The 21,237-nt window shown below is 39.7% G+C and overlaps 1 protein-coding gene across 2 annotated transcripts in view; it reads left to right on the top strand.

Annotated features, from left to right (window-relative positions):
- Positions 1-21,237, top strand: part of LOC105920400 (calcium-dependent secretion activator 1) — a 710,204-nt gene that overhangs the window by 297,817 nt on the left and 391,150 nt on the right. For both annotated transcript variants that reach the window (XM_036151653.1, XM_036151654.1), the window contains exon 12: positions 16,685-16,821. In XM_036151653.1, coding sequence (XP_036007546.1) covers positions 16,685-16,821 — 137 coding nt within the window. The remainder of the gene's footprint in view (positions 1-16,684; positions 16,822-21,237) is intronic.

Genomic DNA, 21,237 nt, shown 5'->3' with positions numbered 1-21,237 from the left:
AATGCGGGGTCTAATCTTATATTATGTCTATGGACACAACCATGTTAGCGGCTAACGCTTAGCATGTTGCTAACCGGAAGTAGCTCTAGGAAGGTCTCACCAACTTCTGCTTCACAGAGTTTGTACTTCCTTTACTAGTTTGTAATGCCTTTAACATTTTTATTCACATATTCAATTTTTTCATGCTACATTGAAGTATTTAATCATGTTTTAATAACACCAATTTTCCATGTTGCTTGGATGCAGACCTTCTCCTGTCGGCTGGTTTTAATGAAGACAAATCCTTTTCACACTCAGAAGATTTGATTTAAAATCCCCAAGTGATAAAAGCCTACGACCAAGAAACTCGGAAGCTTTGCCTTTGATGGTTACGCGCACCACCAGGCGGGCGCCTTCTTCAACTTCTTCAGAAGTTGAACGATTCTAGTTTTTGTTGATCTTGGAAATGACATTAGGGCTAAAAGTAAAGTAAAAATAAAAAAGTCTGAAGTAATCCAGTTATGAGAGTAGACAATGTAGGAGTAACTATAAAAACTAAGTATATCAAATAAATTTAATGGGTAAAACTATCAAATGAGGACAAGAGAGAGCCAGATAAGCTGTTCCTCCTTCCAAGGCTGTCTTGCAAAAAAACAAAAGAAATTTCATATAATCCTGGTTGGGAAAAATGGGTGTTGGAGTGCTCTATGTGCAACACTGGGATATTTGTTTCAGTTGTTCATATTTTTTGGTGTGTACACCTATTAGCACTTGGTTATAGTTGTTCCCACCTGTCCGTTTAACTCCTCCCAGTAGCGTACCACTATAAACAAGCTTAACCATTGGTGATGCGCCGCAGCCAAAGCAGGAACAAGTCGACAGAGCACAAATGGAGAAAACAGAGATAATCTTTCAATTTCTGAGAAAATATTGATTTTTGTTTTATTGTAGGTGTTATAGATCTTGTAGCTCACATTAACACAGAAAAAGTTCAAAAGGCTGTGTGAATTAACTGGGTTTTACACTCAGTTTTTGGATCAGCTGTCAGACTTCTTATCTGATTTGGTGATAAACACTGACAAGGTTATTATAGTGGGTGATTTTAACATTCATGTTGACACAGAATGTGATAACCTTAGTGTAGCCTTTAAAACTATCCTAGATTCAATTGGTTTTGCTCAAAATGTGCATAAACTGACACACTCTTGGCTCCATACTTTAGACCTTGTGCTGACATATGGCATTGATTGTGAAGAATTAACAGTATTTCCTCACAACCCTGTCCTATCTGATTATTTTTTAATAACATTTGAGTTTAATCTAACTGAGTTCTCCACCCCCAAAAGAGGGTTCCAATACAGTAGATCTTTATCGGAAAATGCTGCATAAAACTTTAAAGAGTCTGTCCCCCTTTTAAAATCGTCAGTATTGCAGAAATGCCCTGCAGATAGCAGCAATGTTATTTCTTCCCACTCACAAATAGATGTCTTTGTTAATGGTATGACTCCGTCATTGCGTTCTGCATTAGACAATGTAGCTCCCTTGAAAAAGAAGGTGATTATTCACAGGAAGCTGGCTTCCTGGTTTAATTCAGAGCTGCGTTCCTTGAAGCACAATGTTAGGAAATTGGAGATAAAATGGCACTCTACACACCAAGAGGAATCCTACCTAATCTGGAGGGACAGTCTATTGTTGTATAACAAGACCCTTCACAGAGTTAGAGCAGCATATTTTTCATCATTAATTGAGGAGAACAAAAATAATTCTAGATTTCTCTTTAGTACAGTTGCCAAACTTACACAGAGTTCCATTAAAATAATTGGCATCCTCCCAAACATGATTACCTCGTCCTCAGTAAGTGAGGCAGCGTTGGAGGAATCTTTAGAACCTGCACGGTGTCTGAACTGTTTAGAAGCAGTAGAGCTTTCTGAGCTATCTATAATATTAGCTTCATCTAAACCTTCTACCTGTATGTTAGACCCAATCCCAACTAAATTGTTTAAGGAGGTATTCCCTTTGATCAGTGGTCCTATTTTAGACATGATTAATCTATCCTTAGTAAGTGGATATGTACCACAGGCGTTTAAAGTATCTGTTATTAAACCTTTACTTAAGAAACCTCTTGATCAAGATGAGTTAGTAAATTACAGACATATCTAATCTTCTTTTCTTATCTAAAATTCTTGAGAAATTAGTTGCTAATCAACTCTGTGGACATTTACAAAGTAATGACCTACTTGAGGAGTTTCAGTCAGGCTTTAGAGCTCATCATAGCACTGAAACAGCTCTGCTGAAGGTCACCAATGGTATTCTCATGGCCTCAGATAATGGACTTGTGTCTATACTTGTCCTGCTAGATCTCAGTGCTGCATTTGACACAGTTGATCATAATATTCTCCTACAAAGACTTGAGCATACTGTAGGGATTAAGGGAAAAGCATTAAGCTGGTTAAAATCTTATCTGTCGGACAGATTATAGTTTGTTCATGTTAATAATAAATCTTCTTCAAACTCTAGGGTCACTTGTGGAGTACCACAGGGTTCAGTCCTTGGACCGATTCTCCTTACTATATATATGCTTCCGATTTGCAAAATTATCAGACAGCATGGGATTAATTTCCACTATTATGCTGATGACACTCAGCTATATTCATCCATAAATCCTGATGAATCCAATCAATTACTTCGACTGCAGTCATGTCTTGATGACATCAAAAGCTTTATGACTTTAAATTTCCTGCACTTAAATTCTGACAAGACAGAAGTTATAATCTTAGGACCAGAGACCTAAAAAAAATACACTTCTTAATCAATCACTTAATCTTGATGGTATTAACTTGGCCTCTGGTGATAACGTAAAAAATCTTGGGATTATTTTCGACCAAGTCATGTCATTTAATCCCATATTAAACAGGTTTCCAGAGTTTCCTTTTTTCACCTCAGGAATATTGCCAAAATTAGAAACATTTTGTCCAGGGGGGACGCTAAAAAACTAGTCCATGCATTTGTTACTTCAAGGCTGGACTATTGGACTGTCTACTTTTAAGACTAGGCTTTAAACTTTCTTTTTTGACTAAGCTTATAGTTAGAGTGGTTTAGGTTACCCTGAGCTATCTCTGAAGTTATGTTGCTATAGGCTCAGGCTGCTGGAGGACATCAGGGTCTATTTTTCTCACTCTGCTGAGTTCTCCTACTGTTCTCCTATTTCAGTTGTTTGTTGTTATTTCAATTCTTAACTTTTTTTGTTCTCTGTCATTTTTCTCCTCATAGAAGGTACACCTGGTCTGGCGTTCTGTCAGCTGTGTCATCCAGGGGAAGCAGATCATCCGCTATTACCTTATAACATAGAAAGGATTCCTCGATCAATGTGTGCTTTGTGTGTGTGCTATCTAAATACAATTGAATTGAATTTATACAGCCAATATAGTGATTTAAAATTAAAAACAATACAAAACATACAGATATGAATGGAACAATGAATGGTAAAATGTAGATCCAGAGGGTGCTTGTTCCAGAGTCTATGTGCTGCCACTGAGAAAGTGTTTCCCCCAGGGTTTGGACCTGCTTGTCGATATAGCTCATAAAAATGATTTAAACATCTTTGAAGACCTGCCAGGCACACAACATTTTTATAATTTGTAATTAATAATTAGATAATGCAGATGCATCCAGAAAAGGGGTTGAAAAAATAGGACAAATAGGAAAAATACAGTTTGGAGTATACAATTTTTTTTTGTACGTTAAATAAATGTCTTTGTGAGACTACTGTTTTTAATTTTTATTATTATGTGGAAAATAAAAGAATACAATACTTATTTTCTCAGGCTTTTATATTTTTCTTTATCTAGCTTGTTTTAAAGGTTTAGTACATGTTCCCTAACTGCAGTTTTGAAGTCTGTTTGTCTACATTTTCAAAAATTAAATACACATGAGTTCTTCAGGTGCATTTATTATATATAAAATACATATTAGATGATTTTTTAAATAGTAGGAAGTCAGAGTAGTCTTGTTTTGAGTGTTGTTTTGCTTTTAGTAAAAATCAGACCTGTTCTCTTTCAAAATGTTATCTGTTAGAGTTGTTTTGTTGTAGTTAATACTTTAAGATGGAGACTGTACAGTTTATTGTTTGTGTAAATTTTTATGTCTATCTGTGCGCTTGCATTTGGATATAGCGTTGGGACTGGAAGATGGTAATTTCCCCACTAAGAAACAAACAAAAATAATTATGTTTTATTCTACCAAACAAAACCTTAAGAATCTTCAATGTCTCTTTTGAAAACATGTTGTTGGAGCAGGGCTCTTACTACTTGCTCCATTTAAAAAGCTCCCATTGTTTTCCAGAGGATGATCCAATTGTTTGAGTACAAAACAATCCAAAGTAGTTCTGATGTGTTTTCTGTATGTTCTGTGAATGTTCAGAATGCTGAGGTTGCCTTCTGATCTAGCATTTTTGGTAAATGGCACTGGTTTGTTTTTACCTTTAGATTTGGTAAGGGCCTTGTCTTAACTACAAAGAGAATAACAGTAAATTTTCATAAATGATTGAGAAAAAAATTGCATCCACCCAAGAGGACATATCACAAGTAGAAAGGCAGCAGTAGAAATGCTGGGCCATTTCTACTGGCCTTTGGTGAGCTTTGGTGACATTGCACTGGGGAATTGCAAAAGAAACATACAAAAACACCAAGCTTGCGCCGACCAGACAATTTATGTGAAGTAAACGGGTGGGGATCAGACACTGTGCAGACCGGGCAAGTTAGAAAAAAAAGAGTCTGAGGATGCTACTAAGATAAGATAAGATAAGCTTTATTGATCTCACATTGGAGAAATTTACTTGTCACACTACGAGCCATAACAAAAGCCAAAACACTGGACGCAGTGAGGCGCAAGCAGGTTACAGAGGGAGACAAAGCTACAACGTCAAAGATGCAGCTTGCATGTACAAATGGAAAAATGAAGCCAGAATTTTGAAATGTATCCACTCTGAGACCCTATTTCAACATTGATCATTTACAGCGGCATCCATTTGGACAAACAGCTTTAATGACAAAATATCTTTGTGGATACCTCTAATCTTGTCCTAATCTTAGGTTTCTTAACTGAGGCTAAGAAGAATTAGCCCTTACTTAATTTTCAAAATCTAGATTGCTTGGATTTGTCAAATCTGTCTTAAATCATTCTACACCAAATCCTTATTTTTAACACAGTTTGTGAGTATTTGAGACAATTTGACAGCATTTGAAAATTAGAAAAACAAATAATATTTTTTAGCTTAACTAAAGTTGAGATGTAGCAATTGAAATATAAGGAAGGTAAATCAAATTTGAATCAATGTAAAAAAATATATTTTTGGTACACTTTTCTGGGTCATTAAGTTATTTTAGCCATTCAAGAGTTTTTTCACCTGAACAAAGTTTACTACTGTAGAAGAGAAAATAGGAAGACTTGGGAAGAAAAATCTACCAATAATTCCCTAATCAGTCATTGTTTAGAATTAGAATAACTTGCCAAATCAAAAACAGTAAAACCTGTAAATAAAAAAGGTATTCAGAAAAGGAGAAATTGTATTCATAATATTAAAAATAAAAGCAATGTGCACACACAGAAGTACGCCTGCATTTGTGTAAGTGAATCTACTGAGAGAACTGTTTTTGACACAACCCCTGGAGTCCCACTGAGACCCAGAAGCTGGTAATTACTAAGTTAAAAGTGCCAGGTCTTGAATAATACAGTGTGGTTGCCACACAATTAAATTGGGCCGCAATCACTCAATGTTACCAAATAACTGTGTCAGTTCACACATGTATCAGAGATTGTATGATCATATATAATTGCACTAACACTCTAAACCCCAACCCAAATCAACATAACATTAAAACAATGCAACAACAAAGACATGACTGAAAGCTTTGCTTTGTATTGAGTACTTGTGAAATTGAGCTTTACAGCATCCTTTACCTGCTTTGACAGTTTAATTCATTTTGATACATCAGAAGAAGATTACAGCTGAACTGCATATATAAAAACAATTACATGGTTGGGATACGGTCTTATTCTGGAAAGAAAAGTCTTCTTTCAATTGTGTATTCTTGTTTTATGTAAACATAAAATAACACACACTCATATATATATATATATATATATATATATATATATATATATATATATATATATATATATATATATATTCTCATTCAACGTTTGTCTTTATTTTTGGAAGTCCTTCAAAACAACTGGAAAACCATTTTGGGTGACTAATCTCATGAAGCTCATGAAGAGAAGGCAAAGAATGCTCAAAGCAGTAATCACAACAAAGGGCTGGTATTTAGAAAAAGATTAAATATACAGTAGGTTTTGAGTTATTAGACAATTCTATGGAAGTGTTTTACTGCCAGACATGTTAAATAAATTCAGGAGCAGTATCTTATTAAAACAGGAAAGCTATCTCGTTATAAAATGAAAGTTTCTTATTATAACGAGAGTTTTCTGGTTATGAGATCATCTTTTTCTAGTTTTTATCCGTTTTAACCCTTAACAGGTACTATCCAAGCAGTCATTAGGCGCCCGCCTATGCATTGAAAATGCATGGCGGAGGCCTTATGTTATGCACCTAATAAGGGTTTCTTTAATAATATTATTATTAGGCGCCTGCCATAGCATTTGCAATGAGGAGGCAGTGCTGTGCGAAGCACAGCACTGCCTCCCATGCAAATGCATGGAGGCACCTATTACTATGCACCTCTAAACACGTCTCTATCTTATTAATATTCTTAATTGTTTGACGCTTAATGCGGCCCGAACCGTAGCGTGCACCCCCACAACATAGGGAGCAAAACTTCCGGCTCGGTCGGGAATAGTGTGCTACTACTTTTATTGGGATTTCGAGTTACCATGGCAACAAAATTAGCGAAAAACCAACCCCCAAAAAACCCATAATAATCAATGGAGTCGGGTAGAAAGAAAGCCTCAAAAAAACCTCAAAATTACCATTTTCAAAGCTGTACTGTGTCGTCATGCTTTCACCTACGAACACCGTTTAACTTCCAGTTTGTAGATATATCTGTGACCTACTCAGAAGTGAAAACGGGATGTGGATATCTGTTATCGTCTCCTCACAAGTACTCCTCAAAGCTCATGTCCGAAAATCAGTGAAATCATCGTTTACAATGAAAGTCAATGACGGAATTCTCCAACCGCTAGAGTGGCCCACTCTAGCTTTTTTAAAGATTTCAAAACTTCGAACAACTTGACCTTACTCGCTCAATTTTCACTCTACGTAGACAAATTATACACCAAAACGTAGGTATTTTTGTTAGGTTTGAAAAATGACGTCTAAAAATCCAAAACATCACATGTTTTCGCATCGTCGCTACTCCTAAACCGTTTTATGTACAGACATGAGACTTTCACACATGAATGTCCCAACCCTTCTGGCACTCACAAAAAAGGAATTTTGTGGATAACTGTTACGGTTTTTCCGCAGGAACAATTTGTTCGGGAGTAGCGAATGTGCAAAATCCTAAAAACGCTTTGGAGCTGCATTTTCCCACATCAACCACTTTTTTACATCGTCGCTGTGGCTACACCGATTTTTGTACAAACATAAAAATGAGCTTCATGGTCCTCAAAAGCCTGCTGATACTCATGGTGAAAGAATTATTTTGATATCTCTTATACTTTTTGAGCTACAGCGATTTGTTCGGAACCGTTTTAAGAGGATTTCTGAAAATCCATAAAAATCCCATTTAAATCATAATTTTTTACGCCTTTATTAAACTTTTTCCAGCAAAAAACGATAGCTTTTCTTCTTCCCCTATCCGTTAGGAAATAAATGCTGAAAAAATTACGTCTCTACCATTTATAGATCAGGAGATATGAAGCGTTGTTCGGGGCAAAGTTCTCCATTATAATCCAATGGGACTTATTGTGAGCAAAGTCTCTGCACTTCGGTAGACTCGCCCGCTGCAGGTGTGTCAGTGAGTTTCCATGACAACGGAACTCTGAGGGCCAGAGAGAGAAGCTACATTGAGATACAATGGCAACTTTCATCGCTCACTGCAGCGGCTGTGATTAATGTAGAAATCTGAAATTCGCAAAGTCACTTCCTCTTAACATTTTAAAATTTTCATGTGACTTTCAGCCATGTGTCAGTTTTCTGTCCCATTTGGGATTTCACATGCTTTCCTATTGGGCCTTTGCTTCCAACAGGACCTGGCATGATAACCAGACACAACCCAATTGGCCAATACAGCACCACCCACCTGTGGGAAATGGCGCTACTGACAATTTTGGTCAAATGTTGAGTTCTATGCCCAGATGTGGTGAGGCTGAGTTGCTAAAGGAGGCCAATCTGACCCATGAACTTTGGTCACGTTTGGTGACATTAAGTATTGGCACCCCTATTTGAGGCACTTCCCAGTACAGGATTTGGACCAAACTGACAGAGTACAATCCCCCGGTGATACTGAACACAACCATGTTAGCGGCTAACTGTTAGCATGTTGCTAACCGGAAGTAGCTCTATGAAGGTCTCACCAACTTCTGCTTCACAGAAACTGTTCTTACTTTAGAGAGAAAGCTCCGCAAGAAATTTGGGCTACGTCGCATAAAGCATCTCCAAGCTATGAGGTGTCAAACATCCAATTTTTTTCAATGGGGGACCAATCCCCTTATGGACCCAATAATGCATGCCCATATATGGTGCTACAGTTTAGCTCAGAGGGAAAGTGCAGGCTTTGCATGCAAGAGGTCATGGGATCGATTCCCGGTATGGGGAAATTAAAGTTTTATATTATAATCCCAACAGTGTGTATATTAAAACATGTGTGCTGATCCCATGAAGTATTTTTTTGTACCACCCGCCATTTTGAGTTACCATGGCAACGTTATAAACAACGTTTTTTCTTCCTATTTGAGGCTCATCCCAGTACAGGATTTGGATCAAACTAACAGAGTACACTCACCCAGTGATACCAAACACAACCATGTTAGCGGCTAACGTTTAGCATGTTGCTAACCGGAAGTAGCTCTAGGAAGCCTGTACAAACTTCTGCTTGACAGATTTGTTGAATTTTAGCATTTTCTCCCTTTTTAGGCACTTCTCAGTACAGGATTTTAACCAAACTAACAGAGTAACATCACCCGCTGATACTGAACACAACCATGCTAGCGGCTAACAGTTAGCATGTTGCTGAACGGAAATAGCTATAAGAAGCTTCTACAAACTCCTGCTTTACAGATTTGGTGAATTTTAGGATTTTCTCCCTTTTTAGGCACTTCTCAGTACAGGATTTCAACCAAACTAACAGAGTAACATCACCCGGTGATACTGAACACAACCATGCTAGCGGCTAACAGTTAGCATGTTGCTGAACAGAAATAGCTATAAGAAGCTTCTACAAACTCCTGCTTTACAGATTTGGTGAATTTTAGGATTTTCTCCCTTTTTAGGCACTTCTCAGTACAGGATTTCAACCAAACTAACAGAGTAACATCACCCGGTGATACTGAACACAACCATGCTAGCGGCTAACCGTTAGCATGTTGCTAACCAGAAGTAGCTTTGGGAAGGTCCTATCAACTTCTGCTTAGCCAGGGTTCTTCTGCCTTTACAGACAGAGAGAGGGCTGCAGCTGTCAGTGAGTCTCCATGACAACGCTGCTAACAAGAGGCTCCTAGGAGGTCCATTGACTTAACATGGCACCTTTCGACGGCCGATGCGGGGGCTGTGAAGACCGTAGGAAGCTGAAATTCGCAGTGTTGCTTCCTGTTGCTATTTCTGAGGGTGCGGTACGCACCAAGTGGCAGGCGCCTTGCTAAATTCCTTTAGAAATTTTCTAGTTTTTACTCTATGCTACTCTACCAAAGTGTTTTTTTCTCTCTCTGAGATGTTTCAGGTTGTCTGTAGAGGTTTGACCCATCTGAGTGTGTCTTTCTTTCTCTCGTTCCAGATTGAAAATCCTCAGGATCCTCTTGCGGATGTTATGTATAACTTTATTGCAATTTAATTCAAATTATATTCTAATTTTATTTCAATAACCTTTGTTATGATGGTTGTGTTATTGTAAGTGCAACTGCAATTTTCTTAATTTTTTTCTTTCCACAACCTATTTCAAGTTCAGTAGTAATTTTCACAGACTTGAAAACTTGGACAAAGAAGACAGATGGTGTGAAAGGGCATGAAGAAAGTCATCTAGGTTAATAGAGAAAAAACAACCTAAACAGAGGAGGAGGACTTAGGTTCCAACTCTCAAAAACTTACTACACATCTATAGGGTTGATCCCTCCCAATTATAACCTCAATCCTCACCTCCATATGGGTGATCACTCTGGTAAGCCAGGCCAATAACGACCCTAATGAGTCCCCATTGCAGACGCGTGGACCAGTTTCAGTTTAATTTGCAGGCCAACAATGACCTTAGCGACTCCCCATTACTAAAGAGGTGAACCTGTTTCTGTTCAATTTGCATGTTATCTAAGCCATAACAAGGCCTTTGTTGAGCAGTAATATAAAGCTTGATACTCCACACTACTCCAGACATTTTGAATTGAGAAACCTTTCTGGATAGGAAGCGAAACATCTTCAAACTTTAGAAAAAAGACCAGTTGGTTTTTTTTTTTAACATTTTTGGAGTGTGAGTTGATCCAGATTTAAATATTTAAATGTTAAAATCTCTTGGCTTCTCAATATTTGAAGGAGAAATCAGTACACCTTTGAAAAAATAATAAAATTCTTTCTTTTCTTTAAAAATCATAACATGTTTTCAGTGACCCCAATTTTTTTCAGTGGTAGTGTATATGTGGCAAATTTGTTAGTTTTTTATAGCAGAGAGACTATATTCTGTGGTTAAGGAGTGCACTTCTTTAAGAGTGCAACTCCGATCTATAAATAGTGATGCAGGGATTGAACTGAGCTGAATTTGAAGGAATCAAAGCTGAAACACAGTCATGCTGTTAAGAACACTTGAGTTGTTGGATGTTTTGTGACAACCATTTGGAATGTGTTCCCTTTTAAGATAACTGGTTCATGTTAGCTATAGATTTATTTTAAAATGTTGAAGAGACTTCTGTCACTGTAGTAAAGACAAATCTGTTTTCTTTTACCTTACTGTGGATTGAGTGGTCCATCAAAAATTTAGTAAGACTATAAATGGGCCCAAATGTTTTTGATCACCAAAGCCAGGACAGGAATCAGCCTCTCGGTTTCTCTTTGCTGGATCTATAAATGAATATAATCCATCAATCATTGCCAGGGCCATCCTTCTCCAGACCAGACAGACGGGGGTGACTAATGTCACTGCATGTTACTGTCCAGCCCTCCTGCCTCCACTCCTGCTCACTCACATCAAATAGACCTGACAGCCCACCAGTTACAAACCAAAGGGGCACTGCAATGTCACCTTTTTTTTGATTTTCTGGGGGTGGGGGGTATCAGGGTGGGGTGACTTGTTTTGGGGACAAAATCAGCTTCCAGCATCCTGCTCATTGTTTTGTTTGTTGACTGGCAGCTTGGATGTTTTCAATAGGCAATGAATAAGCTGTTGGCTGACAAATCTCTTAATTACTGTGTAGCTATGTATAACCTCCATTCATATCAACCCTTGATTTGTTCTAACTGATGGGGCTGCATGTGTCTACTATGTATTCAGAGCTAAATTAAAAATGTAAAAGTTTGTGTGGTATTGTCATTTTGCTTTGGGCAATGAACAAACAGGAAAGTGTCTTATAGAACTGTGATAACATTAACAAACTATTTATACTCCATAGGTTCATAGTGATTATTGTTGAGACTAAAAATACATTTTGTACATCATGCTGCTGCCATATTTAGAAATATTATTTTACACTTCCGATGCAGGTCTTGCCAGATATTTTTAATTTTCTTTGAATACCGAAATAAGCCCCTGTAGGAAAACAAATGTGTTTGAAAAAAAAAAAAGTGGGATAAAACACGTGAATCTGACCATAAGACAGTCTCCCTTTAGAAATCTCCCAGAATGTCTTGATAATTTTGGACAGCTATACATTTATCATAATGAAGAAAGGGGGTGGTTATTGTACTTTGACAGTTCTCTGTCAACGACCAAGTGGAAAAGCTATGATTTGAACTCATTGTTGCTTTCAGAGAGCATTATTCATCTTTGACCATTAGTCACAGCCTGTTAGCAGCAGTAATTCATAGATAAGTAGCAGTGTTGTAGTCAAGTCACTATGCCTCGAGTCCGAGTCCAGGTTCGAGTCACCAGTGTTCAAGTCCGAGTCAAGTCCAAGTCATTAAAAAAAAATCCGAGTCGAGTCCGAGTCAAGTCCGAGTCGAGTCACTATTGATCCAAGTTCGTTGTAGGAACATACCGTGACGTGTGATGTATGACATGAAGCAGTAACATTCCATTGCACTAATAACTCTTTCGCTTGAGGTACGCTGATAGGCCGCATATGAAGGATGTTAAAGTGGCAAGAGGCGTCGATCGGCCCTCGCAGCCAAGCGCGCTCCGGTCTATTGGCCACCGCTGCGGTGCCGGCCGGCCTGCGGGGTTCGCGCACCGCCGCGGCTCCGGCCGACCGGCGGGGTTAGCGCACCGCCGGTTGCCCGCCATCGCAGATGTTGTCACGCATTTTCCTCGTCCGTCCACCGGGCGATTCTTACAAACGCGATCGGCAGCGTTCCCCCATTACTCACAACAAATCTGGTGCAGATCGGTCGATGCAGCGAGGAGATACAGCCGTTGGATAATGATAATGCATTTGGCCACCGGGCCGGACTAAATTGTTTGGCGGGCCAGACAATTTATACCAATTCCTGGACGGTGACTACAAACAGAAAAAAACAAAACGGCCGATGACGCCATGAACGCCGAGCAGGAGTAAAACAACGACTTACCTTCCTATCAACTGTGCCCGTTTTCCAGGCTTTCTAAGCCCTCGACACTCAAGCCATCGTTTGAGCTGAACGTTGGTATGTTGTTCCATAGTTCTACCAGTAAAATGGGCGCCTGGACATCCTTTTTTGAAAGTTTAACAGTGGAAAAGTCGGTCATATCGTTGTATCTGTTGCATGTGTAATGGCTGGTTGCTACGTGCGCTCTCACACTGTTTGCCCTACCTTAGCGGCAAGGGGCGTTGCTCATGAGATGATGACGTCACGTGCGCAGTATGCCATTTAGATATTAAAACCATACACCAAATAATATTCTAATGACATGTTAAAATTATATCCTAATGATATAAAAAAGTCGAGTCTTTTTCTCAATTCCGAGTCAGAATGATCTGAATGTAGGAGTCCGAGTCCAAGTTCGAGTCATCAGTGCTCAAGTCCAAGTCAAGTCACGAGTCTCTAAATTTAGCTAATGACTCGGACTCGAGTTCGAGTCTCGGTCTCGAGTACTACAACACTGATAAGTAGTCATAGCTGTAAATGAATCCAACAGTCATGCATGAATCATTCTAAAATTTTATAGACTGTCTTATAGTTATTTTAAGGTGATAGGAATCTGTCCAGGCATTGCATCTCTATAAAGTCAAAGCTTAATTTTTTGCAATCCAGTGTTTGGATATTCACAAAGACCTGCGGTAACGCTCCTTTTTACAGACAGGATGTCTAAGTCTTGCACTTAAGGAGCTGCTCAGCTCCTCTACAGTCTGGTGCAGGGGGTGGAAGGTGTTGTCCATGATGGATGTGAACTTGGACAACACCCTCCTCTCAGCCACTTCCTCCACAGAGTCCAGAGAGCAGCCCAGGATAGAAGTGGCCTTCCTCACCAGCTTATTCAGCCTCTTTCTGTCCCGCTCTGCGCTGCCAGGAGCCCAGCAGACGACAGCGTAGAGGAGGGCTGAGGCCACCACAGAGTCATAGAAAGTTTTTAGCAGAGGCCTGCCCACTCCAAAGGACCTCAGCCTCCTGGGGAGGTGGAGCCGGCTCTGGCCCTTCTTATACAGGGCGTCGGTGTTGTGAGTCCAGTCCAGCTTGTTGTTGACGTGAACACCCAGGTATTTGAAACTCTCCACAGTTTCTATGTCCTGCCCCTGGATGTTCACAGGTGAGTGAGGTGGGGGTCTTCTCCTAAAGTCGATCACCATCTCCTTGGTCTTACTGGTGTATAAGCACAGGTGGTTCTTCTCACACCAGTCCACAAAGTCCATGATGACCGACCGGTACTCCAGCTCGTTCCCATCAGACACACAGCCCACAATGGCCGAGTCATCAGAGAACTTCTGAAGGTGGCAGCTGTCCGTGTTGTAGGTGAAGTCCGAGGTGTAAAGGGTGAAGAGAAACGGAGACAGACTGGTGCCCTGGGGGGCCCCGGTGCTGCAGAGTGCCACCTCTGACTGACAGCCGTTGAGCCGCACGTACTGAGGGTGGTTAGTGAGGTAGTCCATGGTCCAGTCAGCTAGATGTTTGTCCACCCCAGCGTCCTCCAGCTTCCCCCTCAGCAGCACCGGTCTGATGGTGTTGAAAGCGCTGGAGAAGTCAAAGAACATGACTCTCACAGCGCTCCCAGTGGTCTCCAGGTGGGTGAGCGCCCGCTGCAGCAGGTAGATGATGGCATCTTCTACTCCGATGTTGGGCTGGTAGGCAAACTGCAGTGGGTCCAGGGTGGGGCTCACCACGGTGCGCAGGTGTGCTAGGATGAGGCGCTCTATGGTTTTCATCAGGCAGGAGGTCAGGGAGACTGGTCTGAAGTCTCCCTGAGACTTCAGACCAGTCCCATGTATGGGATTTAAATAACATGTCTTGGTCAAAATAACACTGAGATGTTTTACTTTATTACCAGAGGCCAAATTAATGCCATCCAGGTTAAGTGATTAAGAAGTTTCTTTTTTGAGGACCCTAGTCCAAAGATTACAACCTCTGTCTTGTCAGAACTTAAATGCAGGAAATTTAAAGTCATCCAGCTTTTGATGTCATCAAGACATGACTGCAGTTGAAGTAATTGATCGGATTCATCAGGATTCATGGATAAATATAGCTAAGTGTCATCGGCATAACAGTGGAAATTAATCCCATGCTGTCTGATAATTTTGCCAATCTGAAGCATATATATAGTAAAGAGAATTGGTCCAAGGACTGAACCCTGTCATACTCCAGAAGTGACCCTAGAGTTTGAAGAAGATTTATTATTAACATGAACAAACTGGAATCTGTCCGATAGATAAGATTTAAACCAGCCTAATGCATTCCCCTTAATCCCCACAGTATGCTCAAGTCTTTGTAGGAGAATATTGTGATCAACTGCAGCACTGAGAACTAACAGGACAAGTACAGACACAAGTCCATTATCTGAGGACATGAGAATATCATTAGTGACCTTCACCAGAGCTGTTTCAGTGCTATGATGAGCTCTGAAGCCTGACTGAAACTCCTCAAGTAGGTCATTACTTAGTAAATGTTCGCAAAGTTTATTAGCAACTACTTTCTGAAGAATTTTAGATAAGAAAAGAAGATTAGATATGACTCTCTAATTTACTAACTCATCTCGATCAAGAGAAGGTTTCTTAAGTAAAGGTTTCTTAAGTAAAGGTTAAGCTACTGCTACAGCTACTTCAAAAGCCCGTGGTACATTTTTTTTTAAACTGCACATGCACTGTACAGTCTTATCACCTCTGCAATTTATATTGTAATTTTGTTTTATTTCAATTGCAATCTCATTACATTGTTGTAAGCTGTAGATAACGAAATTTTGTTTTGTATGCACTCTGTACAAACAAAATGACAATAAAGTTTGTCTAAGTCAAAGTCTAAGCCTTTCAGTGAAGCAGCATACCAACAACACCACAGCAGTAGCTTTGGTGTTGCTGGTATGCAACCACAGTGGTCCTCTCCCACTGTCTACCTTCAGCACATTGGATGTGTTCTGCTTATGGTAAACGGTAAATGGCTTGTACTTGTATAGAGCTTTAACTAGTCTTGACGACCTCCAAAGCGCTTCACACTACAGTTTAGTCATTCCCCCATTCACACACATATTCACACCCTGGCAGTGGTGAGCTATAGTAGTAGCTACAGCTGCCCTGGGGCAGGCTGACAGAGGCGAGGATTTGTCAAATGCTGAGTTATTTTGCATTTAAACAGGATACTTCATATGAGGATGTATGGTAATATCTGGGAATTTAAATGAAAATGTTGACCTAATCTCAGGATTATTGTTTGACTCATACATCAGTCGTTTTCTCCCGAAATCTACCTTAAAAAACTCCCCGTCATTCTGAATTACTCCCTGCTCTTAGTCACAAATGGTGATATTCATAAGGAACCTATAATAAAATCAGTGCTGGTCCCATAAACATCTGAAACATAAAATTGTGATTGTGTGAACTGGGTCATTTAATTTAATGAGTTTGCATTTGATGTGAAAACAAAATTGTATTAGGATAGCCTCTGCTTTTTTTTTACTTTTTAAGATGTATCAGAACATAAACCTCCTTTTAAATAGATAGTCCTGAAAAGTCCTTTATTTATTAATATTTACTTAATATGTAGTAGAGCTTCTACAATAAATTCACAAGCCTAACAGCATTTTTTTAATTATTTGGGCTGTTTATAAAACTATGGTCAGTGAAATTTGGCTCAGTTTGTTAGAGAATAATGAGCTAGGGTGATTGTGCTTGCTCTACTTTGCAAGCCTCTGAAATTTGTAACCTCTTTCTGTTTCTTTGTTTCTTTCTGTCATTTTGCACATTGTATGGTTTCGTTTGAATCCACATTCAGATGCTGATCGAGCCCAGAAGCATGGCATGGATGAGTTTATTTCAGCCAACCCATGCAACTTTGATCATGCCTCCCTGTTTGAGTTAGTGCAGCGCCTCACCTTGGATCACAGACTAAATGACTCATATTCCTGTCTGGTAAGGAAAGCTGAATCAACTTCTGCTATTTGTTACGGTTTTTTATTCAAATGTGTGAACAAAAAGACCTAAAACAACAGTGAAGTTTGGTAAACAAAAATTAAATGTCTTGCATTCAAAGTTTAAATCCTGCTCCATATAATCTCAGCTAATTAAGGAAATAAATTAGAAGCAACTATAGGGGAGTGTTTTTACAAGATATATGGTGACATTGCTTTTGGAAAAGTGTAGGGGTGCCATTTCTGGATGATAAGGTTATAATTTTTAAGCATTTTTCTGTGATGTAGCAAATGAGACCATGAACATTCCTTTCAAAACTTGTTACACTTAATTTGACTGCAAAAACCATGTAAATTAGCTATTCACATCCTTAAACTAATACTTTGTCAAAGGACTGTTTAATTGAATTTCTGTTTTTAGTCTAGCACTATGTTATGTAATATATAATATTTGCTCATTCTACCTTCTAGACCTATCAGATTTTGAGAGCATCTCTGGTAGTGAGCCTTTAGGCTTGTTATATACTCCATGAGAACAAAGACTTTTTGTCTTGTATTCGGGGTGTGAAGAACATGAAAAAAGTTTGTTTCAGCTCTGTCTATTCATACTTCGTAAGACACTCAAATGCAGAAGTCAGCCCCACTATGAACATGTCACTGAAGATCAGGTGGGGAAGGGGGACACAGAGAGCTGATGGAGAGCTAACAATTGAGCAGCATACACATAATAGCTCACAGTGTGCGCTGGTGCTGTTTGGCAAGATTGGAACACCAGGGGCTTGCGGTGCTACAGTGGCCCTCTGGGATAATTTAGAAGGGAGATGCTTTAAGTGAGCAGAATTGCTATGTTCGATCACTTAAACCACTTAAACCATGAATCTGTCGGATTGCAGTTCGACAGATGCGTGACACGTATCTGCTTTTCCAACCTAAACACGCCCATCTGAATCCTGTCCAATCACAGTACAGTAGTCGGACAGCCTGTGAGAAAAAAGTTCTGCCCTGATATTGTGCTGAGACAAAGCAGTGAAACCCTCCAAGACAGGGCTGAGAGACCAAAATGATGGAATTTTCTGCACGAAAAAGACAAATTGTCTCGGTTCTCTTGGAGGCTTTTAGGTGAGCCCATAGATTTTGTTTGTTGAGATTTAGTTCTGGCCTCTGGCCAGGTCATTCCAATAATTTTATTTTCCTACAGTGAAACTGTTGTTTTGTTGGTTTGACTGTGGGCTTGCAGTTCAAGTGGGCGACAGGCAGGCTGGTGCCACAGGATGTCTGGAGGCAGGTGGCGAAATAGCTCTGGATGCTCTTGGTACATGAACCCTGGAGGTGAAGGGTGAAAGAGGTCTGGAGGCTGGCAGTGCAGGAACCCTGGTGGTGGTCCAGGAAACTGGAGGTACCTGTGAAAAACCCAGCCCACCAACTAGTGTGCTGTCTGGAACCCAGGGGCAGACTATGGAAACTGGAACCCAGGCTGGACTCTGGAGGCCAGAACTTGGGGCAGGACTCTGGAGCCCAGAATCTGGGGGTGGACTCTGGTGGCTAGTACCTAGTGACTGGATCCCACAGAGGAGCTTTGGTGACTAGATCCCAGCAGAAATTAGCTCTGGACTTTGGAGGTCAGATGCATGAATTCCGTAAAATCCGTTGACCCATGAAGAAGCGAGTGAGGAAGGTGAAAAGAACCTTCAAAATTCCTTCACAATTCTGTAGAGCGGAGATGTTGGCAGAGGTGGATCTACAAAGATTACCTGGTTTGAGAACTCTGGAACAGGAACATGAGGCAGGTCCACCTGGTTACTCTCGTCACAGAACTTGGGAACAGGAATGTGGTAAAGCAGGGAGCTTAAAGGCTACAAAGGAGGTGCAGATGATCTTGCTGAGGATGACTGAGCCCGGAGCGTAGGTGGCAATGCTGATAATGACGGAGATGAGGATGTCGGCAAGGACAGAGAGGATGATGATGGAGCCAGGAGTGTAGATGGTGATGATGATAATGATACAATCCGGAGTATAGATTGCGAAGATGATGATGACTGAATCAGGAGTGTACAGATGTGGTACAGATATGTCGAGGTGACACCTAAGACTTGGCACAAGCACGATGAGGAGATGGTGAGTTGGTGCAGCCAAGGTAAAGAAACGAGGAGCTGACACAGGTGATAGGTGGAGATGCCAAGCGGGTTGCGAGGTGGTGGCAAGGAGCTATGGGAGCGTTGCCCAGACCATCCGGAGATAGTTTGGAAAGATCGAGCTAAACATGCCACTAAAGCTGTGTTTTAGGCACCATTAGCTGGCTTTGGGCATGCCTGAAGAGGACCACGCCGACCCTTGCAGAAGAGGTGTGAGGTGTTGGCCTCAGAGACTGCCTGTTGAGCCTCTGATAGGGAGTTGGATTTCTGCCCTGAGGAGATGGAGAGGGGATGTACTGCTGTGGACTGCTCCCGACAGAGGAATCAGCACACTTGAGCCCCTTGAAAGTCAATCTTGACTCCACACAGTCCTCCGAGCGGTGCATCGACTTCATCGCCTTCGTCAGTGATATTCAAACAAAGTAATCATGTCACTGCCTACTGCTTGGCCCTTAGATTAGCTGGATTCTTCTGTTATAATGTGATGTTGTTGACGACCCAAATGCCACAGTGATGAGGCAGAGCCATGATCAGAATAAGACAATTTCATGACGACCAAGAAACCGACAAAACACAGTAGAAACTCTAGAACCAGGAAGGAACTATGGAACAACCAATTGTAACGACAATGTAGCTAGCAGAGAGAATCCAGCAGGGAACAAACAGAAACCATTAAGTTATATACAACTGTAGAACAATCAGTTCCATGAAAATCAAAAAACAATAATCAACAGAATGCTAAACAGCTGGGGGTAAAGTTTAAGGAGAGGAACTGAGGAAGGCACAAAACAGAATATTTAAACTGTACACAAAAATGAACAGGATTATGAGAGGAAAAAAATAAATATCCTTACTGTCCCACAACATGGAAATTCAGATGTATCAGCAGCAAGTAAAAGAAAAGGTCCACAACAGAATTAAAATACCTTAATTTTTTTAAAAACAGCATACTCATAAAATGGAACTGTGTAGAGGATCTGAGGGTGTACAAAATGTGGATACTACTACTACTACTACTACTACTACTAATAATAATAATAATAATAAACACTATTATAAAATGTATAATTGTGAATAAAAAAAGCATCAGATTATGTACAAAAAGATGGATAAAACCTGTGCTGATAGCAGCAGACATGTAAACACTTATTGAGTTTGTTGGAAACAGTGGTGGTTAGCTACAGCTCCAACAAACTAAACCACAGAAGACTGTGGTTTGAATACTTTTTTGTTCGTCAAAAAGTATCCTTAGTAGCTAGATTCTGCTCCAACCCTTCCTGTAAAAAGCATCAATGTTGTGATTCCAACATTGTCTTATTGTCTTTTGATAGATACCTATATTATTTCCAACAAATAACAAACCTCTTGGTAGAATAGACAATTATTGTAAGTCTGCCAGACATATCAGTCATTAAGAAGTTAACTTTACCAATAATGTCACCTATGTTCTCCAGTGTTTGGAGAACATAGGTGATGTAGGCTTATATGTAATTTACATTTTTTACACTCTTCACCTGACTACCCTGTTAACTTTCTGTAAATCATGACTTTAGCAATAGTATCCAAATGAGATGTCAGAAAAATCTCTTTAGGATAGCAAAACCTTATTTCTGGTTTATAAGATTCACTAAAATTGAGGCAGGTGTGAACTGAATGCGTAAACTAAATCAAAAAGTATTTAATTTATTTGTTTATATAGTTTGAACAAAGCATTAGTTTAGGTGTGTGCACATTTATGCAGTGGCTCGGTTATTGCTGCTTTTTTCTAATTTATTTTTAAATTTCTTTATTTTCAGTAGCTTCGTACAGGATTAATGTCACATTAAATGTGGAAAACGTTTTGAAATTGTTTCATTTAAATTTTTTTAAACCAGGCATTTTAACAGGGATGTTTACACTAAAAATTCAGTTATGAAAATTTTTGCCCTAACCGCAAATTTATTTTTAAAAGTTATGGTATGAGAAAAATTATGGAAGCAGAAGGAAATCAGCAGAAAGCTGTTGTATTTACTGAGCATGGTAATTTTGTACATTAAACATAAAGGGCAATTGTGAAATTATGCAGTAAAACTGCCAAAAGTCCAAAAGTCTTTTCTGCAAAGAATCTGACGAATGACGTGAAAAGGTATTTATTAAAGCAAATGATGCAAATTTACAATATTTTTCATACACTGCATGTGACTTTTACTAAAGCTTCTGGTCCTCTCAACCATGGCATATTTCCTAAGGCATGACATACATATGTGTGGGGTAACAAGAACATTTTATTCACTTTATTAAATACA

The sequence above is a fragment of the Fundulus heteroclitus genome, chromosome 20, assembly GCF_011125445.2.
Source record: "Fundulus heteroclitus isolate FHET01 chromosome 20, MU-UCD_Fhet_4.1, whole genome shotgun sequence".
Taxonomy (NCBI): Eukaryota; Metazoa; Chordata; class Actinopteri; order Cyprinodontiformes; family Fundulidae; genus Fundulus; species Fundulus heteroclitus.
The sequence above is the reverse complement of the archived record's forward strand: the minus strand, read 5'-3'. Positions and strand labels throughout refer to the sequence as shown.